The 13,222-nt window shown below is 50.4% G+C and overlaps 1 protein-coding gene across 1 annotated transcript in view; it reads right to left on the reverse strand.

Annotated features, from left to right (window-relative positions):
- Nucleotides 1–12,188, reverse strand: part of LOC128270743 (uncharacterized) — a 45,446-nt gene extending 33,258 nt beyond the window's left edge. The window contains exons 1-2 of the mRNA XM_053008159.1: nt 12,175–12,188; nt 10,948–11,029 (exon numbers count right to left, since the gene is read on the reverse strand). Of these exons, the coding sequence (XP_052864119.1) occupies nt 10,948–11,029; nt 12,175–12,188 (96 nt within the window). The remainder of the gene's footprint in view (nt 1–10,947; nt 11,030–12,174) is intronic.
- Between the last annotated feature and the right edge of the window lie 1,034 nt (nt 12,189–13,222).

Below are 13,222 nucleotides of genomic sequence, written 5' to 3' on the forward strand. Positions count from 1 at the left end.
TGTCTGCCGGGAGCCGCTGGCAAATCTCGACCCTGTCCCTGTTCCGACCGACCGGCTACTTTTACAGCCTTTCGTCCACCGCCGTTTCGCCAGTCAGCCAGTCGGGTGCGCCTAGAAAGCCGCTCCAGCCGTTCGCGGTTGAAGTTGGGATCGAAAATTTATGAAGACATACACCGTGACCCATATTCGATGCCGCCAAAGCGCAGCTCTCTCTCTCTCTGTCTGTGTGGGTCTGTGAAAATTTTAATCCTCCACCGGGGCTGGGATGGGATGAACCGTTTAACGGCTGACGGCGTCGGGTAGGCCATCCATCGGCCCCTTCGGGAAGCGTGCTGTCAGGCCCGTGTCAGAAGCTGGTTACTGGTGAGAGCTTTGCCGGAACCGCCGGAAGTAGTCCATCAGCACATCAGCGCGGAGAAATCGGTGACGGCCGTTAGACGCTAGTCCGACACTTCTGGAGAGATGCAGAAGAAGATCTCTGCGCCCGGCGGTGACACTCCCGGGTTCCCGGGTATTGGATCACAGGTCGAATTGGTCTTTCTCGACTAGGGCTTAAACCCAGACAGGCAAACGATTTTCTCTGGCTTCGGTCTGCCGCCCTGATCATGGGAGAAGTGTGAACAAAGTCGTGGGATTAGGAGTGTCCCAATTCCACCGCGTAACCTTCCACAGGTTGAAATAGAGGTCTGCTTAAATCATTGGACCACTTCCGGAAGGGCGATTGCAGCGTTACTATACTTCGTAAATTTAATCGACGAACCGAACTAGAAGGTCCCATTCGCCGTTTCCTGTAAATTCCCGTCATAAATCCAGGTATCGGTTGGCGCCTTCCGTTCCAACACTCATTTCCTGTTGCTATTCATCAAGCAGAGGTTTCTGGAGTTAGTGTCGGACGTCCCAGACTTATAGACCAGCGACGAAATGGTCCATCTATTTTAGTAGAAAATAAATTGCATAAACCCATGAAGCAGTACATAACACAGTCTGGGCATTAAAAAGCGACCCCAGACGTTGAACTTCCTCAGAACGTGCAAAAAGTTGACCGGAGACTTCCCTCGCCTGGTGGCAACCCAGCAGGGGATCCAACAGCAACTTGTTAACATAATAACACCCTCCTAGAACATTTCCATTTTACCAAAGCCCTGCACCCCGGCCACAGGTCCTCCAGGTTTGTGTCGATCATTTTGCACCGTCTTCATTTCGTTAAGCCACCAATTCTTCGGCTCGCCACCCATAAAACCCCAAACCATTTATGAACTGACTCGCGAAAGCTTTCCTAACACTTTACGACTTATGTACCGGTACGAGGGTATCAGATACCCCCCCGCCCCTTGTTTCCGCACTCTAATCCGCTCTCGACAGACTAAAGTCCGGAGTTCCGGACGTCCTGCCCGCGTGCTGGTACGACGACCCGTTGTAGGTACACACAGCATAGAACAACGCAGAAAGCATGGAAATTTGCATAAAATGTATACAAAACGCTGGAGCACGCCGGAGAGGTCACGCGCTTTTCCCGCGTACCGATGTACCGTTTTGTTACCGCCTGGAAATCGGTCCCTCCCTACCGGCAACCCACGGCGGCGACCGGAGAATGTACCGTTCGTTCGGGTCCAGCTCCGGAGCTCGACCGTGTAAGAATTTTCCGCTAGGGCTCCGCGAGTCGGAAGAAAAACGCGAACCAAGGGCTCCGATCCGTGGGCTCGCCAAGTAACGGCCGTTCAAAAGAGGCAGAGCGGCCAGGAAAAATCGAAGAGTCACGACAAGTTTGGAGCGGGGTCGACGCCCCGCCACTCTGGTGGGTCTCGCCGTATCTCGTCGGAGATTTATGGGGCTTTACCATCGGACCCAAGACGACGACGGACCGTCCGTATTATTTTTGTGCGTTCTGGTGAATTTATCATTTCTTTTGTAGCCACCCGATGGCTGGGCCGAAGATCGGCCTCCCGCGGGCCATAAATTCAAACAGGACAAACACATTTATTTATTTAGCCCGTGCCTCGACCATTCCGCAGTCCCCATTAGGCGGGGACAAGAAAGCCCCGAAGAAAACGGACATCTGCATCGGGAAAGGTACCACAGAATTGTTCTTCGCTTTTGGCTCTCTACGGCCTACCCGGGGGTCCGGTTGGTCCCGCGAGCGTTAGAAGTTGTGTCCAGCTCAGAAAGCGCCAATTTATGATCCCTCTGCTGTTGCTGCTGCTGGGTGGTCTAGGCGTAGGCGGTGGCCACCGATGCTTCCGTCAGCTCATTTGCACCCCTGCCGAAAAAAAAACACCCGCCCACGGCCCTCTGGTGGTGGTCCCGGGGTGATGGTGATTCAGAAATGATTACGGGAAACGAGATTTTAAACGCTCGTGGCTCGGCGCTGCTCGATGGAGCAGAGATAAGGTGGCAACAGGCATAACCCGCCCTGCACGACGTCCCGGTCCCGGGTTAGTCCGAGTGTCGTTGAGCTCTGAACCACGAACCGGGCCACCACCGGTAATCCATCGTAGCCGGCAGGAATTCGTCAACTTTGCTGCCACCGGCGACACCGGCTTCCTGAAGGGTGGAGCCGTTCGCCGAGAAGACCGACCGAATGGGTGGTGGTTCAGACATAATAGGTTGAGTTATTACTGGCCCGGGACCCGCGAAATAGCTCAATCAACACCTAACCTTGAGCCGCGAGCTGCCCGAGAGGCTGTAAGAGGCGACTGGTTTTTTGTGTGTGACTTCTGGATCCAGAAACGACGGTTCATAATGTCAAACTTAACCGGCCGTTCAGACACAGTTCCGTGAGAAAAATGGTCCAAAATTGCTTCGCCTCTTTAGGGGCTGCTCGACACTACGTCGGAGTGTTTTTTTTTTCAAGCTCATTCAGTCACAATATTTATTGGCCGCCAAGGACGTTGCTTTTCAGAAGCGGAACCTCGATGAGCAAACTCGATCAGGCAGCGGGGCAGGACTTCTTACACAGGTAGAGTAGGGCCCGTTACAATCAATTTCGAGGCTCACCTGAAAGTCCCCCTGGCGGCAGTTAAATGGCTTTATCATGTCCGTATAACTCGAAGGCCGTGCTTTTTTGATCGAAGATTTTTTGTAGACATGAAAAACGAAGCATAAACCACAGCATTTGAGCAAATATTTCATTTGCTGTGGAAAAAAAATAAAATAAATCGTCGCCATCGTTCGCTGGAGCTGTTAAACAATCCGTAATGCTCCTCTCGCCGCCAGTGAGCAACATTTAGATTTATGCCAACACCGACCCACCGACCAAAGTGGTGGGTGAATAAAATGGTTGAAAATTGCACTTTTATGAGCCACATGACAGATGAGACCCGAGAGCGCCATGTTGTTGCAAAAGCTACTCACGATTTCTGCAACTTGGCCGGGCGAACTACAACAGAACGGTCGATTTTTCATCATCATTCGCCGCCGCGGTTCGCACCATCTCTAGCAACAGCTCCCACGAGAAGCGTTGCTAGAAAGGCACGGCCGTAGGGCGTACCGATTTGCCAGCATCGAATCGAATGAATGATAACAACAAAAAACAATTACCCTGCGCCCGCCAGTGGAGATTCGGCCAGCACACGTCCTGCTGGATCCGCTTCGTCCAGGAGCGGCGGCATAAGAAATCATCGGTCGACCGACCGACTGGCCAGCATGGTGTGTGGTGCGTCGTACCGGAGGTTGTGAAAGATTTATAGCACCTTATTTTCTACCCATACACACTTTTACGATGTGGTCGTCAGGAGGAAAAAAAGCTGAGAAGCCTGACCGCCAGAATCGAAAATACAACTCGGGACCCGCGCTCTGGCAAAGGGGCCACAACACCCCGATAACGGCACATATCCTTGAGATTCGGGCCACGCGCGGCAGGCAACCAACTTATCTTATTTTCGGTTTAAGGAAAGCGAACGCCAGCCGTGTGTAAAGTCGTAAGACCCTGCCGACGCGGGGCCGGAAACCGTAACATCGGCCGGCAAAACATAACACAGCATACCCTTCCCGCCCGAATGCGGCTTTCTCGCGCATTCCGACGACGAGCAGCATAAGATATGCAGTGGCCGCGTTGGTGGTTTGAAGTGTTAAATAAACAATGCCACAAGTGGAACATTTCCTGACTCCGACCGGCCATTTCCTGCGAGCGGCCGGGTGAGCATTCCGGTCCACCCTACCGGGCGGGTGCCGTGCAGAAACTCAAGTCCTGTTGGCCACAAAGATCCATAAACCCAAAGGAGCCGTCTCATATCTTGCGCAAACACACTTGCGTCTTTGGCCTCTAGCATTGATGTATGGGGACACATCCTTTTGCCAGCCTCTGGCTTTCTATCCCTGACCGACATCCGGCTCGCCCGAGAATGACTGATGTTAGGCTTAATCCGTACGAAATGAGATATCACCGGGTTCGTGTGTTCATACAGTCATCAACCGTCAGCACCGTTTACCGTCCGCGAGTCGAACCAATCGTATTAACGACGGCTACAAAGAATCGACCGTTTAATGGAAACTGTCAGCGACTGTCAATGGTGATTTGGTGTGTGATTACAGCACGCAGCGAGCCCGGTTTGTCCCGGTTCAGTCTACCAATCCCAAGCTTCGGGGAAACAGGAAATTAAAGAGATAAACAACCGAGTGATGCTGCAGCGAGAGAGAGAGTCCTAAGGACATCGAGTAAGACAAGCTAAGCAGTCAGCGACCGTTGATCGATGACATGAGTTCTTGGAAATCACTGGTTACTCCTTGAGTGAATCGCAAGTGTCTTAATATGTTGCCTTTTCCTGTCACATGGTGATCTACACCATGATGCCTTGAAAGATTACCGTACCGTTTTGTCATGTTTTACCATTTCCACATTTTTTATTAAAGCCCTATGTTGTATGGCTTTTTCAGTGTAATCAATAAATGCTTCCGTGTAGGAAATTCATGGAAAAAGTAGGAAGTTTATTTATAAACCCATTTATTTACCAATCAATCATTAATTTCTAATCTTCATCGACCCGACAATTTACAAAAATTGCACTGGACTAAGTTTGAAGTTTGATTGCCTCACCAAACATATTTTTTTTGAGTAAGGAATTGTTTTGAAATTAGATAACCACATTTATTAGACTCCCAAAAAGGTTCTAAACAAAAGAAAAAACCATCATTCATTCGTAAAAAAATTAATTTTGTGAAGGAACTCAACAACTAATTATCACACAACTATCGGATTACAGCATAAAATCTCTCGGCAATCCGTCACTTTATGACGCAATCAACTCACTCAGGGTCTTTTATTGTTAAACTTTTTCTCTATACAATAAAGTATATACCATAAATACGGCCCGGTCCGTTCCTCTAAGATAAAAAAAACAATAAAGTAAAGAGCCATCCAAGAAGCGAAGTACATTTCATCCATTTTAGTAGCAGTAAGCAAAATGAACAATTTTATGTTATTTGCACATAATAGTATGACCGCTGTTTCGTGAGCTGCATCTGTCTTTATTCGGCTTGAGACATTACACAGACATCACTTAAATGGCATGACCTGTGAGTTTTGGCATAAAAGTTCTATTCTAAAGTTTAATTGATAATTAACAAAATTAATGAATGTAACCTTAGTTAATCTTTATAAAAATACGCAACTAGCATCCGGAGATATTTCTCTTTGCTTCTGTTTGTTTGTGAATCTGGCAACTTGTGTGTGCTTTATCTACAGTGTGTATCTACAGTTACTTTTGCGTAAAAGGACCATTTCTTCTGCTATAAACGCATCCCACAAAACTGACACCCAACCGCACAAGTTACGGTCTTGATTTTAATAAAACGCTACCACCGCAACAACCAAATCGACAAATCGTTTCCAAACCGCACACACTAATCAGATAACGATCCCCAGCACCGCACGATTACGGGTGGTTGGGGCTACTCATTCGCCTAAACCGTTTAATTAACAGCCCATCCATCGCGTGGCGGCCAAGAGTTGGGCGCCATGTGCCGCATGGATCCGCGTGAAGAAGTCGCCTCAACAAGTCGCAAACATCATTAGCACTGATCAAAAGGCATCGGAGGGAGCAGAGAGGACCGAACACCGCCCACAGGCCGCCCTCCCCCGAGAGGGTGTTTGTGGGTGTTGATTCGAATGATTTTATCGAAGCATCCTCATAACCTCAATTCGGTCGCCTTGGTCGACGCCGGGACCGGTGGCTGAATCTTTCCAGCTGAATGGTAGGTTAGCTTCCGTTTCTTGCCAGCCCGGGCAGAAGGGATCTTGACATCAAAGCGAGGCGAGGCCCCGTTCTGGAATGGCTTCTCGAAAGCAAGCGAAACCCCATAAAGGTGTGTGTGTATAGCTGGGATGGGAGAACCGTGGTCTGGTTACGGCGCTGTTACGCCCAACCCGGGCTTCCCGCGGAACCGATGATGGGTTCGCTCCGCTAACGGTGCGACGGCAAGGCGGCGTGTACTGGTACACCATCATCAGCCGGGCCTAACTATATCTCGTCCGAACTTCCTTCTGCCATTCCACAAAAAGTATGTTCTCGCAGCCACCAAGCGTTACGCGTTCGTCATCGTCATTACGGAGGTATGTTGCCTCCGTTTGCTAACTGCTCGGCTGATTCCGTTAGCAATGCCACGGTGGGGCGCAGGGCACAAAAAGTGTATCATTGTGGCAGAACTGCGCCGAGAACTTCACCGTTCTTCAGCCCGAACGCCTCCCTCTCTACACCATTCAACCTTCGGATGCTTAGCTTTCGATCTTTGCCAACTAGCGAACCGATTCCAGTGCCTCGCTGTTTATGGTGCGGTATTAGTTTTATGGAACCTTCTATCCTATTTCCGGCCCTAGATGGTTAAGCTGCTCAGCCGAACCCCGACTCAGCAACAGATGCTCCCCTTCAAAACACCGAAAAAAAACTCGTCTCGCTCGTTTGGTATGAGCAAATAAAAATGCCAGATGAAGAATTGCCCTGCCGGAGGTTAACTCCCGTGAGAGGTTCTCTACAACTACCTCTAAGCCGACCGACCTGCCTGCCAAGGCGATCGGGTCTGCGGAGGGTATCATCTCGCACATCAAAAATTAATTAGCTGCTCTGGGGTGGTAAATCATAAGCCACCGGACTAACGTCGGCGGACACTAATGATGTGGAACCGCACAGTCGTCAATGATCAATCAACCACAGGGCGGCACACCACAAGAATGGTCACCGCCAGGACGGAAGGAGGAAGGTTGGGTTAACAACCCACCAGAGGCCGGAGGGGAATTAATCCGCGTTGGTCACATCCCGCGCGCTGGATGCCGTTCCCACACAGGAGACCAACGGAACACTCAGGCCCAGCGCGAACGTATGGTTCTTGGGAAGTCGGCCCCGGCCCTCTTGAGGATGCTGGGTATGTTTTCGATACCCTCAACAGTCTTTGTAGTGATTCTTATGTCCTAGAGCACAGCCTTGAAGAGCGAAATGCGAATGATTATGAATAAAATCACTCGGCATCGGCATAATAATGCCCCTCGGGCATTCTTCGCGTGGCAGCCACTGCGCTCTCGATAAAAATCACTTCTCCACATCACACAGATCCGAGCGAGGCAAGAAGCACCTGTGGCACACTCGGGGCCCGGGCTCTGACAGCATCGCTCCCTTGCCCGGCGACCCGTTACGTGCAGGGCAGGGGCAGGAATTCGACGAGCCAGCGTCTTCAAGGAGGGTTTACAGGCGTGCGAAAAAAACAACAGAAAGCTCGCGAGCCAGCCCCGATTTGAAGTTCTTCAGTTCGCTATCAAAGACCCGCTATCGGAGGCAGGGCCCGCCTCGTAGCCTACTGGAAACGAGAAGCTTTTAGGCAATTTCCACCGTTTGCTGGTGGTGTGTCCGTTACCGTACGGAGAGGCAGAGTACGGTTTGTTGTTGTTTTTGTTGCCTGCGCCCTGCACAGGGGGCTGCTGGCCTGCCAATCTTAGAGGGCGCGTGGAAAAATCCAACTCCAGACGAAAACCTGGTGGTTTCAGGTGCTGAGAGCTGGAGACCACGGAGCTCCGGCAAAAAAACAAAAAAAAAGACCCGCATCCCAGAGCAAGCCGAAGAAAGTACAGTAACGAACGCAAAAAACGCACCACCAATCGAAGGAACATCGAGTGTTTTTTGTCCATTCGTTCGCTCGCTCGCCCCTTCGTTTGTTACTTACGGCACACGAGCACGTGGCCCACCGCCCTCCCCGCCCTCCCCGCCCGTCCCTCAGCCACGGCTTTTGGCCAGCCGCAAACGGGCCGGGCTCGGCGTTCGATTAAAAGTTGGCAGTTGACCCACTTCTGGTCCGGTCCGGCGATCCCGCCCCGGGGGGGTTTGTAAGCGGCTTTTCGAGGAACTTTGCGTACTTGACACTGGCAACTACTTAGGGATAGTAATACCCACACACACACACACATTAGTGGTGCCCCGCAAAAGGGAGGATTCCGGGAGCCCTGGTTTTGGGGGCTCGCAAATCGGAGGCCCTTTCCTGCGGTGGCCATATACGTACTCGCGTGGCCTAGATGTTCTATAAAAGCGGCCAATGTCACCCAAGTCACCGTGTCCCCTGCGATGACTTTCAGTAACGGCCTGTGTGCAGGTTGTGGTCACTGCGGAATGGTAGGCCACTAAACATGATAGGCACCCCTCGAGTGTGACTCATGAAACTATAAGCACCACCGAGAGTGTCGCATGGGAATGGGAGCGCGTGACTCGGGCAGCGGAATAGTCAGGAGTTGAGATGGGTCGGGCCATGAAGCTACTAACCCCGGGTGGACTACCGCGAAGAACGACCACCGAGGGGAAGCTAAAGAACTCCCCACGCGAAGCGTCATATAAATTGAGTGAAAATTGAAAATATGGGACAATATTTATCTTCACTTGCCACTTGCCGCCTCACTTGCGGACAAGCTGATCGAGCGCGGACACTTTCCGGCATTCTGCATTCCATGCACCGGCCCGGCCCAAGAGCTCATCTGCTTCCATCCTGCGCACCAGACCTCGTTTCGAATGGCCCATTTGCATACCGGTCCTTACGCAGGCAGCCCCAGAGGCAGAGAGAGAAAAAGAGAGCGCACAAGCGAAGGGAAGCTCAGCTGTTTTATGATCGTCGGCAGCATTGGCAGGCTCGTGTCATCGGGTCGTTAAGTGGAGCACTTTTTCCAGCCCACTGTGCGTGTGCTCCAGCGGGCATCTGCCTCGCGCTGCGGCATTAAACTTGAATCGGCACGGTCAGGTTTGCCGGTCGGCCGCGGCAAGGACGAGGCTAGGTGCATAGCTAGGCAAAATAGGCTTCGTTTTATGGTTAACACCCCCCCGCATAAACCGGCGACGTATGTGTCAGGTACTTTAGAGTACGTTTTATTAAAAAATTGAATCTGCTTTCCGTTTGTCCGCAGCAAGGCATAAAAAGGAATTGTTGTTTAAACACACAGCACACACATTGGGTGTGCTGTTGGCAGAACTTGTTGGTGCTGTAACTGCCAGTTGAATTGCGCTGTTGTGTAAAGTATAATCATAATAAAAATCGAAATACGTTTTGAATAGTACGATAGTACAAAGATACACAAATCCATTTTGCATACAGGGTGCGTAATCACGACAGGGGATATTTAAATGTGAAATAATTCCACCGTTTTTCAGTCAATTTTGACAAATGAACAAGATTTATTTAGGGTATAGAATGCCGTTTATTGATGATTCAGTCAGGATACAATATCGTTCAAATCTGGGATGTTTCTTCTGTGATGTTAGCTTTCAGATGTTAGCTTTCAGGCATAAACCTTACTCTTCAAACAACCTCACAGACAGAAAGCAGAAGAAATTCGGCAACAATAAGCATGCACAGTTTTCACAGTTGAACGATTATTTTTAATGTAGAGCGCTACAAAACGGCATAGACTAACGTTTCAAAATCTGCCTGATTTGTAAAAATCGACTGATAGGTGGCGAAGGCACGTGAAATTGTTTATCCACCACATAAAATGCCTCGGATGTCTAAAAAAATGTGTCAATAGTCGCACTCATCAACAAATAGCGCACCAAGCGTCATATGCTGAACGAAAATTAGGCTAACATGACTAAATGTTACCAATAAATTATGTACTGCACTAAATGTGCCTGTAACTGAGACGAATCGTAGAAAGGACTGCTCTCACTAACAGATTCACGTTTTGAGAAAGGTCCCCTTATTCAACGGAAAAGTAAGAGGCTATTTCAGCGTATCGTAAAAATCGACACTTACGTCAGCTTAAATATGTTATTTCACACTGTTAGGCCAAAGAAAATGTTGCCCGAAGAAAAACTGTTTACAATGTGTGTGCAGTGATTGGCGAGATGTGGTTATCGTAACAACCAAAGAGCTTTCCTATCCCAATCCCAATTAACCCAATGACATTTGCCATCATCCTAAGCCATCGCGCCATTCCATAACATATTCACCCCGATAACATCCTAATGGCAGCTTGACACCTAGTTTCGCAGGCGCATTCGCATTCGGACAACCGTATCTTAACGCGCCAACAACCCGATAGGAGGATGAAAACAAAATAAAGATGCCACCATTTCGGGCCCCGCATAGTGAGTAGTTGGACGCACGGCGTGGTCTCGACGTCTCGAAGTCCACGCAGTAGCTGGCGCCACGATCGCCGCTGCCCAACAACCAGTTCCCAAGAGCCTCTTGCATAACACCGGGCGACGATGGCTGGCTGCAAGCATTGGAGCAAAAACAAAATATGTTTTCGTCTGCAAAAAAGGCGCCAAGCTGCTGTTTTTTTTGGTGGCATTAAAGCATCGCCACCGTAAAGAAGTTGCAAAATTTGGCGTCTTTTCGCGCGAGAAGGTCGCCCGTCGCCCGAAGATCAAGTTGAGGCAAGGGTGGCCGCAGCACAAGACAGCATTCCCCTGAAGAACCCGATTAAAACTGTCGGAAACGTAAACAAGGCGCGAGATCCGTATGAGAGACGTCTGGTTGACTTACCTTTAAAGGATAATGGCCGTTGCCACAGGTTACTGGCTGGGCACTGGCGACGACGACGACAAACAGCGACTTGTTTGTTTGACTGCACCAAGGTAACGGCAATCGGATTCGAACGGCCCGAACCGAGGAGTGAAGCGGCCCGAAAAGCAGCAGCACCCCGAAAGGACGCCCAGCGAGGACAACCTGTTCCTCCTAGCGGTCCGCTCCGTTGTTTTCGTTCCCTGTTGCCGTGGAGAAGTTATTCAATTTGGTCACCCTTATTTATGCGATGAGGCCGTTTTCCATTTCCTTTCGCCCGCAGGCAGGTGAAAGCAGTGGCCCCGGAATACGTGGCCCCAGAAGATTCGTTCTTCGGTGACTTGCGGAACGGGATCAGATCCGATCGGGGGGAACTACTTCCGTTTTGCACAAAGAAGACGCAAGTCACGAGCCAACAACACACATACACAAAGACACAAATACACAGGTTCATGCACCGGTTCTGGAGTGCACACCGACGGGGAACGGTTCCGGTAAGTGTCGCGCAGGTTGCGGTTTTTAATTCTTTCTTCTCTCCTTCACTTCAATTCTTCACTTTACCTTCTCGCTCACCTTCACTTTGTCACCTTCACGCACTGCTCACGATCAGCGTCACGCGGGAAAGGGGGTTACGCGCCGCACGGTGGCGTCACTCTCTTCGTCGGGGGGGGTTTCGCGCTTGGCGCGTCCAAAAGTTCAATTACACACCGCACCTGGCCCTAATGCCACAGTCGCGCGCGAGCGGGGCAGAAGGCGGAAGAAGTGTTCCTTCTTCCGTTGCAAAGCGCGGGGGGTGCGTAACCATAAATAATAATAACAGTGCGTGGAGGAAGCCCGGAACCTAGAGAGCCGCAGGCGCAGGCGCAGCGGGGAGGGCAGAACATCGGCAACATGGAATTACGGAAAAGCAAAAAAGAAGAAGAGGTAAGGTAAGATAGAGAGTATGGTACACAACATCAGCCAACACATCACACGCAACATCGCCCTTCGCCCGCCCGATGTAAGACCGGAGGTTGCGCTGTAATTGGCAGGTTTTCCTGGCTTCAACTTCTTCGTGCCTCGAAGCAGCCCTTTGCGGCAGCACCCCCTTGCTGCTCTCTGCTGGAGGGAGCGTGTTCTGGACGGTTTATTGGCCGGTTGACGATTTATTGGACGTTGGCTGTGAATTGCGCGCGATTTTTCACAGACAGATTTGGAGGCACAGCTCACAGGGCACTGGACATTTTCTATTCAGCTCGGGCCCTATCTTTGCCTAAATCGATCCGTCAATTTATCAGACCTTTCAAGGTGAGCTTTAGAACAAAGTTTCTAGAGTTCCAGGGTTGTTACGCGTAGCAGTGGTTGCTATGGTTCCTTGGTGCTAAACAAGGGGTTCCTATCAAGGTGGCTTGTTGTCTGGAACTTTGACGCCAAGACGCCAAGAAGCGCATAATGCCAAATAGCAGTCAAACAAGTTGACGTTATTGATCGCCTTCAAATGTCACGAAGAATTGTTGCCCACCTCCTTACACGGAGTTCAGGCCGGTCTCCGAGCTCGAATGAAGAAGGAAAAAGGCAGCCTAACAAAGTATTCAACACTTTCGTTGATCGACCCCGATTGTAGAATTTGTGGCCACTACGACGGGGAGGCCGTGGTTTTTCAAACGAAATGGTGCCCGATCCTTTCCCGATCGCCATTGTGAGTTGTGTGTTTTGCATGGATACTTTCTACACAACAGCCGTGGCCTAACAAAAAGCCAATCGAGTTTCGAATCTCGGAATTGCATTCCAATTACGACACCCATCGACCCGGCCCCCAATTACATCAGAACACGCCGTGGCCTGAACTGGGTTCCACACGCCGCGGAATGTACATTTTCGCGGCGAAAGGAAAGCCTTAATGCGCCCGGCCGTTGCCTACTTTGTCGTTATTGCAGGCTTTCCAATACTTCTTCCACTATCGACCGGCAGAGAGGCAACATTGGTGCAGTAACACACCCAACCAGCCCCAACATAGTTATGTGGCGCCGCTTGCGGACCAATCATTTTGCGATTGGCTTCGTTCGGGTGAAACTCCGGGTTTTTTGCACATATCACCACCGGGTCTAAGGCTTTTGTCTAAGACCGTTGTTGGCGTTTTCTCCTCTTTTTTCTCCCTCAAAACCCGGGCTGCGCTCAAGGCCGGCTTGAGGCACGTTTTAAAGAACTGGCAACTTCTGTAGCGAACTTTCCAGGAAGAAAAGCGCGGCTCATGAAGCGGGTCACCGTGGTCTTGGGG

This window comes from Anopheles cruzii, chromosome 3, assembly GCF_943734635.1.
Source record: "Anopheles cruzii chromosome 3, idAnoCruzAS_RS32_06, whole genome shotgun sequence".
Taxonomy (NCBI): domain Eukaryota; kingdom Metazoa; phylum Arthropoda; class Insecta; order Diptera; family Culicidae; genus Anopheles; species Anopheles cruzii.